Here is a 16,688-nt window from a genome sequence, read left to right on the forward strand (position 1 = left end):
TTTTAATGGGACTGTTCTTAAAATGACAAATTCAACCACCATTCTCTCAGCTGAAGCTGAAGTGTGTAACGCTTTGTACTAAACTTTTTTGGGGTCAAATTGTCAGATAGTTGTTTCTGAAGTGCTTAAACCACAGTCCCTCTGTGGATAACACGCAGTAGTAAAACTAGAAACTTGAGGAGAATTTAATTTAAGAAGAGGCTCTGGCTGGGTTCCTTTTTTGCACCTGCATGTGCAGTGTGTCGCACCGCTTGTCTTTGGGCTTTGCATTGCTGGTTCTTAGCCCAGCTGCTGCTGCACACACTGGTTGGGTCTGGCTTCCAGCCCGGAGGTGCTGCCTTGTGGCTGGGACATCACTTCCCTCAGCTGATCTGAGCCCTGGCTCGTTCCTGGGGTGATGGAATTGCACGGCTCTCTGGTTCACAAACTGCATGGAACTGGGTGCACCCTGTCTCTAAACAGCTGGAATCGCAGAGGTGGAATGACTGTTGTAATCAGGATAAGTAGAATTTGAAACAATTGAAGTTTAAATCTAAAACTATGACGATGAAGCTCCAGCAGATAGAATTCACACAGCAGGTTGCCTGTCATGTATTCAACCTTTTATTTTTGTGGCACCCTGAAGTGAGGGATGCTGCCAACAGATACCAGACTGCTTTCCCCAGGTGTATTAATGGGAATTCAGATACAGCTCAACACTCCTTAAACTTTAGCATGGCCCCTGGATTCTGACCCCAGTGCTTGGAGAGGAGGCTGGTCCAGCTGTAGCCCCTCTTTCCCAGAGCTTTAGCCCATTGTTCTGGACGTTCCTGAAGCTGTGGCTGGGTGGGCAGGTTGACGAGCTTGCGAGGGGATGTCTGTGCTTGGTAAATGGCCAGGTAGATGGTGAGACATTGCTCCAGGCTGATTCAGACTGGGCTCTGTGCTTCCCCACTGCTACTGTGTCTTGTTTTTGCATTTAAACTTCAATGTTGGAGCGAGGTGTGGAGCGGCCGCTCCCCCTGCCCTGACGTGCTGCTGTTTGTGACCCCCAGAACAACGACAACGAGACGGCGCTGCACTGCGCGGCCCAGCACGGCCACACCGAGGTGGTGAAGGTGCTGCTGGAGGAGCTCACCGACCCCACCATGCGCAACAACAAGTTTGAGACCCCCCTGGACCTGGCCGCGCTCTACGGGAGGCTGGAGGTTGTCAAGATGCTCTTGAACGCCCACCCAAACCTTTTAAGCTGCAACACTAAGAAACACACTCCCCTGCACTTGGCAGCCAGGAATGGTCACAAAGCCGTGGTCCATGTCCTCCTGGATGCTGGCATGGACAGCAACTACCAGGTATCTGGTGTGTCTGTCTGCGGGGCTGGGCCGATTGCTGGAGTCAGAGGTCGAGGGAGGGACGCTCCAGAGGGAGCGCTCGTGGAAGATGTGGAGAGCTTGTGTTCTGCTGGGCTGTCTGTGCAGCTCTGGGTTGCTCGGGGGGGCTGCCCAGAGGGACTGAGGTGCTGTGCATGTCTCACGTCTGCTCAGGGGCCAGGCAGAGCCCCGGACACAGAGCAAGAGAGAGAAACGTCCTTTTGCTGAAGCTGTTCTGCCCCGCAGTGCTGGGAGCTCTTGATAGTGTTTGAGGCAAACGTGTCTCTTCCTATCAAGCCACTTGTGAATGTGCTGTTTTCACAGCAATGGCTTGTATGTGGGTCTTGTCTTTCCTTGTCAGGACACGACCTCTTGCCAAGCTGTAGAAGGGCCTTTGTTGGTCTCTCACCTGGGCCCACACATCTCTGACGGGACCATCCGCATTTTCCATCCCCCATCCTCAGCGCTGTAATAACACTGGTGGTCCTGTCCTCAGCTGTAGGTAGTGCTGCCCACACTGTGTACAATGCCGTGTATTTATTGCTTCTGTAACCCTCTAAGCCATGCCTCCCTCACCATTCCCTGCTGTCTGGCTTCATGCTATGTTTCCATTTAATTTGCAGACTGAGAAAGGCAGTGCTTTGCACGAAGCTGCTTTGTTTGGCAAGACAGATGTGGTACAAATATTGCTGGCTGCAGGTGAGAGAATGTTCCCCCTTTGAAGCACTAATGTGGCGATCCCTTCACCCAGAGCTTGAGGAAATCCCGTTCTAGTGCAGCAGGTTTTTCCCTCCAGCTGTCAGAGCTCTTCGGAGCAGGTTATAAGAGAGGTTGGCTCTCAGCGTTTGGCTTTAGATTTGCCTCTAGAGCGCTTTTTAGCTCCCCCCAGTGATGATCACAAATGTGACTTGATGAAAGACATGAACTAGTTAGACAGTATTCTTGCTTTTGCTCTTTCTACCCCATTGCCACAGGTATTGATGTGAACATAAAGGATAACAGAGGCCTGACCGCTCTGGACATTGTGAGGGAGCTTCCTTCCCAGAAAAGCCAGCACATAGCAGCTCTGATTGAAGGTGGGTGATGCAGCTCTGCCTGTAGGGAGGAGGGGAAACCTCGGGGTGCTAATTGTGCCAGGACAGGTACAGGATGTGCCTCTCTAGAGCTGGAAACTGCCGAAAGCAAAGCAGCTTCAGGCTGTGTTGGAAGGAATGATGCTCGAACGCTGGGGTGAACTTCTCCAGACCAAATGTTTGGAGGAGGACTTGGGGAGGACTTTTGCTGAAGGAGTGTGGCATGACTTTTACAGTGCAAATGGGCTTAATTGAGCTTTGTTCAGCTCACTTTAGAAGTTAATTGAAACTAAGGATATCCTAAATCTACTTGCAGAATGCAAAGTAATAGCTTTAGAAATGGTTTTGGTGTAACTCCCCTTTATGTGTCTGTGTAGGCAAATAGTCATCCACAGATTTCACATCCTGCTTCTCGCCTCCTTTCAAAGATTGGGCGTGGAGTTTGCAGATGAGATTTACAGAAAAGGCCTTGATTACTTGTGGCTTATAAAGGAGCTTGGCCCATTGTGTCTGTCCAAGTTCAGGAATGAAATGTGACATCTTGGCTAAATTCATACTTTGTAATTACACTGTCTGCATTTCCTCTCAGCTGTGGGGAGGATCAGAAGCATTTGGAGCTGGGGTGCGTTATTCATGCTGAGCATTTGGGAGCTTTGCAGGTTCAAAGCACTTTGCAGACTTTTAACTAAGCTTTGCCTGTGAGGCTGGTAGGTTTTAGGTCTATTCTAGAACTGAGGACAAAGATGGGCTTTAAAACTGAAGATCCTGCAGGTAAAGGCTCTCAGTTTGCCCCGGGAGAGAGCTGCTGTCGGACATTACTCACATCAGCTGATTGCTTCTGGCTTTACCTGTGGTTGGGGGGCTGCAGCTGTAATTGGTTTCTCTGTCTTATGCCTGTTCAGCAATGGAGCTTGTGTCTACAACACCAATCTGCTCCGTGACGCTGTGTCCATACAGCAGCTTTGCAGCTTTCTGATTAAAGACTCTAAAAGTTCAAAGGCCCCTTGTGCCTGTGATTAAAGAGGCCACCTGCTTCTATTTTGGGATCTGAGCTGCAAGGTTTAATAATGTGCTTTGGTTATTTTTTGGAAACTTAATAAGCTGACAGTTGGCCTTCCATCCGCGCGGGAGGAGGTGCCATGTGCTGAAGGGGATGGAAAACCAGACTGACGTGAGCTGACCCTGTGCCTCACCCATTCCAGATTACACCATTGGGAAGAAAAGTGCCAAAGCTGCAGAGAAGTCCTCTCCAGCCCCGCTCGCTCCCGCCGCCGATCCCACGGGCCGGACAGCTCAGGGTGGGCACCCCCAGCTCTCCTCTCCCTGCGAGTGCTGACGCCGAGGGCGGGAGCCCCGGTGATGAGCCTGTCTCTCTTCCTCCCCCAGGAGATGTGGACAAAGCCGTGACAGAGCTGATCATCAATTTTGAGGTGAACCCCGAAGAGGAGAGCCCGTATGAAGCGTTGTACAACGCCACCTCCTGCCACTCCCTGGACAGCCTGGCCAGCGGGAGATCCTCCGACCGGGACTCTGGGAACAAGGAAGCTGAACCCAGCGGCCCCAAAGCAGCTGCAGTCAGGCCTGTACGTAGCTGTGTGTGCTCAGCCCTGCTCACCCCAGGGGCACAGGGGACCCACCTCCAGTGTCAGGTTTTGCAGCAGGCTGCGAATCCCTCAGCTTGAGGAAATCTTTAAACCTTTCTCTGACACTGATTAAAGCAGACAGGTACCTCTCCTTCTTCCCTGGCCTGTTCACAGGGAATAACTGCACGTATTGCCTACAAGCAGCTGCATCTGTGTGTATTACTTGCACAGATCTGAAGAGAGTACTCCAGGCTTTACAAGGCAACACAAGGCTCCTGGAACTGTCCCCAGAGAAGTCTTCCTCACCTTCTGTCAGCTGCATCTGCTGCCCTGTTAGCAATCCACGGGAAGGCTGCTGTGGGGCAGATGGGACATGGGCCCTGCAGTGCTGGGTCAGCTTCAGGGTCTGTGTTCTGATTGGTTTTCCAAAGCCTGCTCCATGGAGGCATTTTTGGACAAGAGGCAGAGCAGCAATGAACACTTTAACTGCGGGGGGCACAGTAGCCATGGTTTCCCTCTCTGCAAAGAGGTGCAGCCTTTGGCCTGTGCTGAGAGCAAATAGAGTAGAAATGGGACAAAAGCTTTAGCAGATGGACATTTCAGCCAGGTCTCACTCAGGTGAGCAGTACCAGATGCACTGTCCTGTTACTGACCAAATCTTGTCATTGTCTTGTACTAACAGTGTCTGGTGTGAAATAAGTTCAGCTCTGTAACAGATAAAGGAGAGGCTGAACTGCAGTGAGGAGGGAGCAGGAAAAGGGATGTGCTTCAGGAACTCGCTGGAGTTTCTCCCCAAACTTGCTGTTGGAGCAGTGCAGCTCTGCTGCTTCCCTTTGCCATTAGATGGAGCTGTGGCTGAGCAGGAGTTGGCCTGGGGATATGCTCTGCATCGGACTGGGCAGCAGCTCCAGCTGCCCACTGGCAATCCCTGGATATTGGAGGACTTTGGTGCAGCACTGTCTCTTCATCTCTAGTTTTCCACTATAAGAGCTGCCTCTGGCATCACTTATTCCTGTTACTGTTTCACTAAGGCACAAGGCAGGAGTCTTCCTTTTCTTCCCATCAGCTCATTCCTGACTCCTTTGTGCAGTGCTGTGGAGAGTAGTCTGGGTGTGAAGTGAGACCTGTGTGAACAGGAAGAGCTCTGCCCACATCAGTGTCTGCAGGAGAGGTGGAGGAGAGGCAGCAGCCATTGCCCAGCTCTGTGCTGTCAGGGCTGAACTACTCCTCCATCCAGATTAGTGTGGGGAGGTCCTTGCTGCATCCACAGCAGTGGGGACTTAGGGCTGGTGGGAGCAGAAGGGCCGAGCTGTGCCAGCACAGCTGACAGTGCTTGTCTTACCTGCAGAGAGAACGTCCCCCACCGCCAGCCAAGCCCCCGCCCGACGAAGAGGAGGAGCAGCATGTGGAAAAGAAGATAGGTCACAGTGCTCCCTCTGAGGTATGTGGGGCTTGATCTGGGGTGTTTTATGGGAGAGTGGTTTAAAGACCGGTTTTAATAATTTGGGAGGAGCCAAGGATGCTGTTACCTCCTGTGCTAGTTGGGCTGTGAATGTGAAACATTCCCTCACTCAGCATTGCTGCTGTCCTTGCCATGGGAACTTCCTTTGTCCGGTTCTTCCAGGGCACCTCAGTGTTGACCTTCAGCCTTACTTTCCTATTCTTGGCTGAGAATTCCCTTAGGAAGAGGCTTTTCTGAATCACATTGTGATGTGGACCATTGCCACTTGTACAGATCCCACCACGTGCATCTTCACTTGGACCGAAATGCAGACACACCAAGAGTTCCTGCTTCCTCTGAGCTCCCAGCTGTGGAGGAGCTGCGTGGGCTTGTGGGTCCCACTGACATGAACAGGGAGCAGGGGCTTGAATTCAGCTGAGGATCTGGCTGAGCACATCTGAAAGCTGCCTTCTGCATCTGAGCTGCTTTCTGATGGAACCAAAGCTCTCACATTCCGCATTGTTGCTCCTGGGCTTCTTGTTGCTCATCTTTATTCACCTGTCTGTGAACCTCAGATACGAGGGCTCTCCAGGAAACACGGCTGTGGGAAACCACAAATGTGTCTTGGCAACTTCTGCTGACACCCAGGAAAACCTTCAAAGCAAACCCAAATCTGTGGATTTTCGCGCTTTCCCAAGGGCAGTGGGTTGTGTGTGAAACCCATGGAGTGTGTGCCACCTCTGCTGTCGGAGCAGGCTCTGGTTCAACACATGCCTTCTTTGAATGTGCTGATCTGCTGGAGTTCTGCGAAGCATAAATGGGGTCTGTTGTCTGGAGTGTGTCAAATCCACACGAGACACGAGTGAACATGGTCTGCTGTAATACAACTGACTTCAGAGAGAGCAGAGCTCCGAGCTGTGCATAAACAGGGGGCTGTGACACTGTGGACTGATCCCTGCACTGCTGTTCGAATGCAGGGTGTGATAACTGGTCCTGTGCCTGGCTCTGGCAGAGGAGAGCTGGGCAGCAGGTCATGGCATAATTGGGAAGCAGAACTTGTTTATGACAAGAAACACGAGGGAGGCAAACGTGCCCTGACCGCTCCTGCTAGAGGTATCTTGCCATGTTTAATTATCAAACACCTGCTGTGTTGTCCTGCCATTAATGGCTTTGGAAGCATGATCCATTAAAGGGAATCTTGCTGGCAAATGGCAGTGACTCACTGGGGAGATCTTGATTTGTGACCAACTTCGGTGATAGAACTTACGGGCAGTGTGTGGCTGCCTGGAAATGACCTTCTGGATGTACTGATGAGGTAGTTTGGGGCTGATCCTTTTCCTTTGATTGCTTCTCCTGGCCTGCTCTGCTTTTCTCTGCTTTCTTGCCTATCTTTTATCACCTCAGTGCATGTTCTCTCTGAGTCAGGCAGGCATGAACAGGAATATGCTTTGGAGTGCTGTAAACATCTCGCTGCAGCATCCCAATGTGCCATCCTCCAGCCCTGCTCTCCTGTTGGAGCCAGGACAATTACTCATTGAATATTCTGGAGTTGGGCCAAACTCTAGTTTCCAAAGTAGTCTTTTTATTCCTTGCCAAGCTGGAGCTATCAGTTAAAACAGATGAGTGTAAACAAACTTTTCACTTTCATCATGGAAAAATGTTGGTACAAACAGGCAAAGGAGCTGATTGTGTGGAGGTGCTTGAGTGGTGCCTTTCACTATCTCCAGAAACCTTCTGGGTTTGGAGCTGAGTAAGAGCCTACATTGTCAAATTAAACTTGGGTTCCAGCTGTTTACTGCTCGTCTCCGGAAGGGAAGTGCAGATCAAGGACAAGGCGCCACGGTGGTTCCAGCAGTTTGGTCTGCAGCTCTGGGAGGGAGGAGAGAGGAAGAGATGAGTTACCCTTTAGAAAGTCTTTCAAAGTCCTCTGCTGTGGATTAAGTACCTCTTAAAGAGTATCCTCATTATTCACCCACAGCATCTTATTTTTGGGCTTTGCTAGAAGTGAACATTTGTATGTGCAAACAACATGTCTGAGGAACTGGAAGCTGAATTGGAAGAAAGCTTTATTTGGTTTTGTTGCTCCTGATCACAGAGCCCACAGAGCAAGCACAGTTCTCCAGCAATGGTCTTCATTTTGAGTGAATTTGAGCTTGAAACTCTTATTTAAGGCTTGGAAGGATGAGAGGTGGAGAAAATCAAGTGTAACCAGGCCCATGGATACCAGCACAAAAGTTCACAAAGCAGAAGTTGGGAACTATGTGCTGCTGGGGAGCTCCTGCCTTCAGTGCATTTAAAGAGGACAGCACAGGAATCATCATCCACTGGAGTGTCAGGAGAGCACCAGAGCCTGGCAGAAGGTCCAGGCTGCTGCTGTGCTGACAGGCTGCTGCTGGGAAGGATTTTTCCAAGATCACGGGTGAGAACCTGTTACCTGCTGTTCTGGTCTGATGGTTTTGTGCCACCATCTGGTCAGAATTTTTTCCCTAATTTGCTCATTACAAGCTCCTTCACCTGGAAGGGAGCAGGTCTGCCTGGCAGCTCCTGCTCAGAGCAGGTACAATAAATACTTCCCGTGCCGGACAGAGCTCGTTTCCTCCTATTGAGAAAGTTGCTTTAAAAGCCAGCTGGGCTCGTGCAGAACAGCACATGGATGTTGGAATCCTGTCTGTGCTGCTGACTCCTGGGTGTCTCTCCAAGACTCCCTAAGCTTCCAGAGCTCCTGGCTGGGTTGAGGTCAGGTAGGTACTGATTTGCCCTTGGAGCAGCTCTGATGCTTTCACTTTGGGGCAGAGGAGGAGGTGGTGTGTGGTCTGCTGGTGAGGCAGTGGGAGGTCCAGGAGTCTGAGCAGTAGGAGCCCTCTCTGGGGGCGTGTTTTGTTCAGACCTGTTCTTCCCTGTCCTGGCAGCAGGTAGAGATCATTTGCTTTCTGGCTTTGGGTTGGCTGTAGTCACACATGGGATCACAAAATGGTTTGGGTTAGAAGGGACCTTAAAGACAGTTCCATACAGTTCCAACCCCTTGCCATGGGCAGGGACGCCTTCCACTAGACCAGGTTGCTCTAAGCCTCGTCCAACCTGGCCTTGAACACCCCCAGGGATGGGGCAGCCACAACTTCCTATCACCCCATGCCCCTCCCCAGCTCTCTTGGAGCCCCTTTAGGCCCTGTTGCCGGGGCTCATTACCGGGTCGTGTTGAGCTCCTGGGGCAGGGTTGCATCAGTCTGCCAGGATCTGGCCAGGAGATGGTGCTGAAAGGCAGCCGACTGTGCTGGCAGGGTGCCCTGAAGGCCAGTTTAGCCCCATCAGCACTGGGATGGCACCCAGGGACATTCAGGGCCTGTCATCCTTGGCATTGGTGTAGGCCAACATGTGAGTCTGCAGCAAGACTTGTCTGGATCCTGTGCCAAAACCTCATCCCTGCACATGGATGGTAGCTTTCCAGAGCAGCTCGGGGAGGGTCTACCAGGGTTCCAAACCAGCTCTAACTAGAGGCTTTGGGGGATTTAAATAAGTACAGTCACTGCTGCACATCCTGGAGTTAAACTGAATTCATACAGTGCTGCCTGATGCTGTCCATCCTGAGGTCAGAAATGCTGGATCTGAGAAGGTAGCAGGTATTTGGGCTTTTGTTCTTTTCAGCCCTGTCCTAGTAGGACCAGCAGCTAAATAGTGAATGACAATGCAAATTCCAATAGCAACAGCCAGTCTGAGTTGGGATGAACAGGAATAACGGTCTCAGCTCTTTTCCCCCTCCAGGCTGTCTGCAGCTCTTGCACAGTGAGTCAGTTGGTCAGTGCTGGAAAGTTATCAGCATCCCGAGATACCAAAAATTAAAGGGGGTTTGGGGGGGTGTTTGTTGAGGGGGTTAAAAAAAAAAAGGGGAGGAGTATTAGATTTTGGCTCACACTCTGCAGCAAAGGTGTTCCCTCTGCTAATTCCTTGCTTAACCCATGGCATAGAGGCCGTGGGCTTTATGCCAGGACAAAGCATTGCTTTGCAGAGCTCCACATTGTGCTGTTCTTCATTAGGCCTCTGCTGCCTGGGGGAAGAGCAGGGGAAGTGGAGCTGAGGAAGAGGAACACCCGTACGAGCTGTTGCTTACAGCAGAAACTAAGAAACCGGTTGCAGTGGACAGGAAAACAAAAGGTGAGTGACCATCCAAAGAACAGAGCACTTCAAGCACTTCCGTGCACTTCAGGAAAATACAGAGGGCAGAGGGCAACTGGAACAATGAAAGTCTCTGCGGGGTGGGGGCTGGAGGGTGATTGTTGTGTTTCCTGGTAATCCTCCCTCTGGTACAGGAGAGCTCCGAGCGTTCCTGTACAGAGTGTACGAGGAGGAAGGGCAGCTGTGCTGTGGGATAGCTGAGAGATTCTGAGGACCTGCTCTGTGAACTCAGAAATACCCAAATCTTGTGCTCAGCTAAGCAAATGCAGAGGGTGGGAGGCTGTTCCAGGGGAGATGAGCAATGCGAGCGTTCCAGTGAGCCGTGTTCTGCATCCAGCTGGCGCTGCAGGTTTCTGCTATCCTGCTGTAAAATCAACATCCTGCTCTGTGTTAAAGCTAATTCGAGATGGAAACTAAGAGAGGAGGAAAACAAAAGTGTGTAGAGCAAGAACTAGAACTGACACAGATCCATGGCGTAGCCAGGTATATATTGAACCAGTCTCTCCTCCCCCAGAGGGAATTCTGCGCTTTACGAAGGATCTGAGAACACCTTGTCTCTTGTGTTTAGCTGTTGTTGGCTTTTTGGCTTTCTTGCAACAACAACAAAAAAGATTTGTTTAGAGAGAAAAGATTTCCAGCTTTATTCAAAAGTCTTGAGCAGGAATTTGGAAGGATTTAATTTGGACTCTCACACTGGAACCCTTCTCATTCTGAGGATGGACAAGGGATGCCTCACTGAGTGCCCTGTCAGACCTGCAGATGTTTTCCCTCCTTGCAGCACGTTAACTCTCGTTGCTCAAGTCCTGCTGCTCTCCTTACTGGCCCAGGGTGACACAAGAGGTCATTGTGTTCCCACCAGCACTTGCCAAAGTCCCCTCGCTGCCAGAGGCAAAGTCTGGGAGCTTTTCAGGTTGATGCTTTGCAGTCTGGGCCAGGAACAGACCCTGAGTGACAGCCACTGAGCCAGAGCTTTCAGGCTCTCGTCAGCAGGCAGCTATTGCTGGTTATTCAAGCACGAGCTGTTCCAACTGCTCCACTCCTTTCTCTGGCTGCTGTGTCCAGTCTTGATTAGTGTGAGAGGAGGTGTGTCCTAATTATGTGTCAGATTAAAGTGAAACCTCAGAGTAATGCAACTGTGTGTTCTTGATGCAAAACTCTTAGCCTGAACACCTGAAGACATCATGAGAGGTTGCAGGAAGATCTTTAGCCTTGTACAGATCCAGAGCAAAGTCCTGTCTTTTAATCTACATCTGGAAAGATAAAAGCTGTGACTTCAGGGTTTGCACTCCATGGAAAGTGTTGCTGTGTTTGTAACAAGTATAAAGCCCTTCCCACTGTTGTAGTGGGAGAAATCCAAGGATGCAGTTGAGTTTTCTCATCTTCCAGGGCTTGCCTGCTCTTTAAATGCAGTCAGTGGCTGATGGAGGGGAAAAGATGCATTTAGGGAGTAGCAGAGTCATTTTGGCAAAAAGTTAAACAAGGGCTGAGAGAGGAGGGACTGAAGCCTTCATTGGGGTGTTGAAGAATTTTTCCACCTCTGGGTCAGAAGGGTCCTGGAGCATCAAAGGCAGCAGCTCCATCCCAAGACATGGAACAGGCTAAAGATGGCTTTGAACTGCTTCTTGGCCCTCGATCTGAGGGTCTGGGCTTCTGGATGAGTTCTGGAGCAGTCTTTGGTCAGGAGATGAGGAGTTGGGTTCCTGTGGCTGTTGGAAGGGCGTTTCAGGGCAGCGGAAACGCTGAATTTCAGGCACGCGGGTTTAATGGTGCCTTTCATCTGTGATAGCTGCCTTTGTTCCTCTGGCTGCCAGTTGTCCTGTGTCCAGCGAGCAGATGAATGTGGCATTATCCACTGGCTTTGGTGGCCTTTGTGTGTGTTAGAGCAGCTTGCTGTCACATGCTGGAGCACTGGGAGAAGTTGGTCTCATGTTTTGGGCAGAGTATCAGAAGTGGTTTAAGCCAAATACTGTCCCTTCCCCTTTGGTGTGCAGTCACACGTGTGAAGTCAGGGCACTCAGACCTTGTAACAGGGCGTGAAAATAAGTCAAGAGTGGGGGACTGTAAGTAGAGTGACCAGGAGGAGACCTCTTAACTCCTGCTGCCTTGAAAGAGATGTGATGGAAGGTGAATGTGGAAAAGATCTTTGAGTTCTCATGTGTCTGGCTTCTCAGGAATCACCCCCAGGTGCTGTCAGCAGTGACCAGCTGCAGGTAGGACTGACTTGGTGCCTTCTGATAGTTATTACAGACTGATGCTTGTTGAGATTGTTCTGTGCTGCTTCCATAGGACAGTGTCTCATTACTTTTTCTGAAGAGGGGAGAGAGTGCACAAGAGCACAAGTTCGGGTGGATAAACTCTATCTGGAGTGACTGAGCTTGGTGAGACTAACACAGGAGTGTGCCATCCTCAGCTGGGTTCCACAGGCACTACTGGCTGTGGAATGAGCCCGTGGTTCACTTCTACTGCAGGTGAGGGTTATTTTTGCCAGCTTCCTCCTTGGGCCTTCTGTGCCATGGGAAAGAGATTTGCCTGCTCCTCACTTGACAAATTCTGGCCTGATATAGCATGGAAAGCCTTTTCCATATGCAAGTCAGAGGCTGCTGTACACCCTTTCTAGTTTTAAGGTTGGGGAGCTTGAGCAAACAGCAGCTGCAGTAACAGCTTCATTCTCCTAATCCAGGGGCATGAGACAAATCCTGCTATTGATATATATAGGGAAAGAAATCCAGTTGAGGCAGGGTGGTTGCAGCTTAGTGTGGAGTGTTTAGGGAAGTGCTTCGTATCTGGAGTCCTCAGGCTGCTGGCAGGGAAGCTCTTAATTAAATCCTCCCAGGGAAGCAGACAGTCTGTACCCAGGAATAGGCTCGTGATCCCAGGAAGGGTTGGAAGCAGCCTTTCCTGTGGGTGAGACCTGCAGCAGGCTGTGGCCAAAGAAGTCAGGATCAGTCAGATGATCTGTGCTGGGGTGTAAAATCAGCAAAGAGAGTTGGGCAGAAGTCCCTGTAGTAGTTAAAAGGTGTAACTGGAGGAGGATGACCCTTCCAGATCCCTTAAAAGGTGAGGCCTGGAGAGCCCTCAGTGTTCCTGCTGTGTGCATCTCAGTGATAAAAAGGAGTGAGATGACTCTTTTCTTTCTACATTAGTTCTTATGTCTGCAGCTTTCAGGACAGACTCTGAAATGTGTCCTGCAAGATTTTCCTCACATCTTCTGAGCAAGTGCTGTTGCCCTCACTCTATCCGTTCGTTCCCTGGCAGCTGCCCTGTGTTTTGGAGTCCCTCCTCAGCTTGCAGATGAGTGGGTGGCTGTGATTGCTGTTCAACAGGAGCCCTTTGTGAGGCACTGGAGCTGGATTTGGAGCATTTTGTTCTGGCTGGACTCAAGTGTTCCAGCACGTGGCACAAACTTTTGCCAGCCCCCTCTCTGCCTTCTGCTGAAATGTCAGTAAAGGTTAAGCTGGGGCATGGAAGAAATAGTTTCTAAGGAAGGGAAGAGGTTTGGAAGAAAGACTGCAAAAGCTTTCTCCTCTCCACAGGTTTAGGTGAGTGTCCCTTCGCTGCTGTCCTGCTCACCAGTCGGTGGCTTTGCATTAGTACCACTCTGGCCAATGACTGAAGCACATCTGATCTCCTCTGAGGTTTCTCCTCTTGCGGTTTCTATCCAGCATTGCAGCATCAGAGCTTTATGCAAAGTAACTGAGTCCAGTCTGGCCTTGTTATCTGGGGTGCTGCTGCTGACCCCCCCTCCAACCAGTGCCGGGACCTGCCTCTCCCTTGGCGGCTCCAGTCACAGAACTGGTGGTTGAATGTGCCCGTGCGAGAGAGTCAACAACTACTTCACTGTCCTGGAATCTCTAACTCACAGGATCCAGGATGAGATAATCCCTCACATCACTAGATCCCAGGGAGCAGTGAGGTGCTGCCCTGGCCAGGCTCTGACTGCTCCGGCCCTTCCGTGCCTGTGCGAGGGACGTCGGGCACAGGGTGCCTGGGACCCCTACACGAAGGCAAAGGACTAATTCAGCCCTTTCCTGCCCATTTCTGGTGTGAGGGCAGACCACAAAACCCGATGGGTGTTGGTGTTTGAAAATCCCCTGCTCAGGCTTGGTGCTGGAAAGGTGCTGGGGGAAGGAGTTGGTCTCGCTGCTGCTGCTGCTGACAGGCTGCTTTTATTTAAAGTAGAATTCATTATTTTGCTCACAGAAAGGAGAGTTCCTTTGCCTTGGCTTCCCAGAGCTACTGTCTGCAAGGCAAACAATTTCCTCTTCACATCCAAACATCCTCCTTGTGTTTCAGAGCCTCATTATTGGGGTGCTTTGCTTATTGTTCCTTTCCAGCATGGATTTTTGGTCCTCAGACTGAAGAGGTTCTTCAGCACTAAATGGAAGTGGTTAAAATTCGCAAGCAATGCTGGGAGGGCAAAGAAATCCTGGGAAACCAAAGTTAGACTTGTTGATTTGACAAAGTTTTGCTTTTGCAGTTGAAACACTTGCTCAGCTGTGACAGGTGAGTACACGTGTGCGTGCACACGGTTGGCACTGGGTATCAGTCAATTATTCATGGTTTATGCAGGACCCTGGTACCTGATATTAAGGCTGCTGGGGCAGGAGTAGCATGGAACCAGTGTCACATTTCTGGGGCAGCTGGTGCTCTGCCAGCTCGGACCATTCTGTGCTCAGTGGTTCATTGCAAGAGAGACCTTTTGCTCGAGTTTTTTTTATTGCATAAACTGTTTATTTCTCTCCCCTGAGCAGGGAGGAGAGGTTAAACTCAGAAACCACTAGGGAGGAAGGCAGTGGGTTTTTTTGGGAGTGGATTTTGGAACTCGCAGGTCAATTACAGTCCAGGCACTTTCCCACCCTGCAGCCCGTGCCAAGAGTGCAGCTCCAAATAACGCTTTGGCCTTTATGGAGCCGGATCAGATGTTCCAGGAGCCTCCGTCCCTGCTGCTCCCACCTCACTTGCTCTCTCTACAGGATATAGTTAGCACTTCTCTTGGCCTTATATAGCAAGGCCTGATAGTTAGTGTTAACAGGAATAAAACAACACAGAGAGCTGCCAGATTGCGTAAATCGGGCCAGTGTTTGGAATTTCATAAATGCCATGACTTTGGGTACAGGCTGAGCACGCGGAACAATACGGAACTGTTCTCTCTTTATCTCTCCCTCCCTCGCTGAGGGAGGGCAGGGAAAGAGCTGGAATTTTGCTGCTTCTTCCATGTTTTTAATTTCCCCCTCCTCTCCGTTTCCATTCCCTCGAAGACCACAGGAGGAGCAGCGGTGGCTGCAGCCAGGACCCTGCTGACAGCCAGGACATCCAGGTGCCAGAGCAGTTTTCAGGGTTGCTTCACGGTTCTTCTCCGATCTGTGAGATAAGTGAGGACCCTTTCAGGCTCGTTTCCTCTGCAGAGAAGGGGGGCACAGAAGCTACAAGCCAGCCTGCTGGTATGCAGGTGGAGGATGCCGACTTACCTGGCCCAGGATCGGTGCGGAGCAGCTCTCCCGACCGGGACCAGGCGGTGGTTTACGCCACGGTGCAGCACACGCACGTCAGCCGGGCGGATCCCGCGGCCGTAGTCACGCCCCACGTGCCGCAGCACCCCGGCGGTGCTGAGGAAGAGGGGGACAGAGCTGTGGGCAGGGCCCACCCGGGCAGCAAGCCCAAAGCCGAGCTCAAACTCAGCCGCAGCTTGTCGAAGTCGGACTCTGACCTGCTGACCTGCTCCCCGACAGAGGACGATGCCATGGGGAGCCGCAGTGAATCGCTCTCCAACTGCAGCACTGGGAAGAAGCGGCTGGAGAAGTCCCCGTCCTTTGCTTCGGAGTGGGATGAGGTAAGGCTGAGCTTGCTTAAGAGCCTCTGTGCCTCCTCTCTGCCACACTGCCCTGGGGGGTCCCGGGTGGGTTCTGTTGCTTTCACTAACTCTCACATGGCATTAATAGACACATGCTCAGCTGGGAGTCTGTAAGGTGTTAAGTGCCAAAAGATAGAGTTCATTGGAGTGGGGGAGAAACAGAATTGCAAGAACTGAGGGGCTTTTCAAACTGTCAAAAGTTTTTTGCTCAAATGCGGGGCTTGATTTCTCTGAAGCAAGACGTTCCCAAAATGAGGGAGACTTTGTAACAGTGCCCCTTACCAACCTTTATCCTGATCTCCTCCTTCCAGTTCTTCCCTGTGGACTCTCCCAGCATCTGGAGATGTTGTGTTGCTGGGTCTCTGCTGCTGGGGGGTGAGAAGTGTCCGGGGTTCATGGAGATGGAAGGAAGAGAGTACTTAGGTTGGTTTGTGTATTGAGTAGCTCCTGCTTTCCTCCTCACACGCTCATTTCAGCAGCTGTTTAGCAGTCACTTTATTATCATATCGGACGCCCGCGGATAGTTAAATATTTCATGCTCCAAAAGTTGGCCCTAGAGAGCCACTGGGGTGAGATTAAGTGTCCCTCTGAAATTCAGCACCGCAGCATTACTGATACATTCTTTGGGGATGATTCTGTGCTGGGAGAGCAGTGGCTGCAGAAGTGATAAGCTGGGATGAACTACTCTTTGTACTCTGAAAGGAACTAAACCCCCCCCCCGGCGTGGTGCTGGGGGTGTGGAGCCGCGTGTGCTGGGCATGGAAACCTGTGGGAGGGTTGTGTCCCTGCTCCCCTCTCTGCACAGGCTGTTGCTCAGCTGCCTCTCCAACCTTGACTTGGAGAGAAGATCACCTTCTGTGGGAGGTGATCTCTGAATACTCCCCTCTATTCAGAGATGCTAAAAGCAGTGTGGGAATTTGTCCTCAGTATGAGCCCATCCCTCAGTCCATTCTCTCCCTCCCCCTCACTCCCTGCTGGGTCTCAAGGTTGCCAAAAAGATGTTTTCCTCTGCAGCTGCTTGGGCTGGAGAGGCTTCACTGTTAATTGCCCGGGTCAGTACCACAGCGTAGGGAAAGAGTGCAGCCGAAGGTTTTGGAAGGACTGGATAATTCCCCGTGCTTTTATCTGAGCTGTTTGCAGCAGACACTGAAAGGGCAGAAGCCTCTGACTCGGCAGTGCTGCACAACTGCAGTGGTAGCAGAGGTCAAGTGTTGGGCTGCC

The 16,688-nt window shown here is 51.1% G+C and overlaps 1 protein-coding gene across 3 annotated transcripts in view; it reads left to right on the forward strand.

Moving 5' to 3' along the window:
* ANKS1A (ankyrin repeat and sterile alpha motif domain containing 1A) overlaps positions 1–16,688 on the forward strand; it is a 58,659-nt gene that overhangs the window by 6,506 nt on the left and 35,465 nt on the right. For all 3 annotated transcript variants that reach the window (XM_018079730.2, XM_018079731.1, XM_018079729.1), the window contains 8 exons: positions 1,035–1,331; positions 1,973–2,048; positions 2,324–2,425; positions 3,625–3,720; positions 3,809–4,005; positions 5,354–5,446; positions 9,478–9,595; positions 14,875–15,446. In XM_018079730.2, the coding sequence (XP_017935219.1) occupies positions 1,128–1,331; positions 1,973–2,048; positions 2,324–2,425; positions 3,625–3,720; positions 3,809–4,005; positions 5,354–5,446; positions 9,478–9,595; positions 14,875–15,446 (1,458 nt within the window). In that variant the 5' untranslated portion in view covers positions 1,035–1,127. The remainder of the gene's footprint in view (positions 1–1,034; positions 1,332–1,972; positions 2,049–2,323; positions 2,426–3,624; positions 3,721–3,808; positions 4,006–5,353; positions 5,447–9,477; positions 9,596–14,874; positions 15,447–16,688) is intronic.

Source organism: Manacus vitellinus, unplaced genomic scaffold (genome assembly GCF_001715985.3).
Source record: "Manacus vitellinus isolate BGI_N305 unplaced genomic scaffold, ASM171598v3 scaffold_47_pilon, whole genome shotgun sequence".
NCBI classification, from domain to species: domain Eukaryota; kingdom Metazoa; phylum Chordata; class Aves; order Passeriformes; family Pipridae; genus Manacus; species Manacus vitellinus.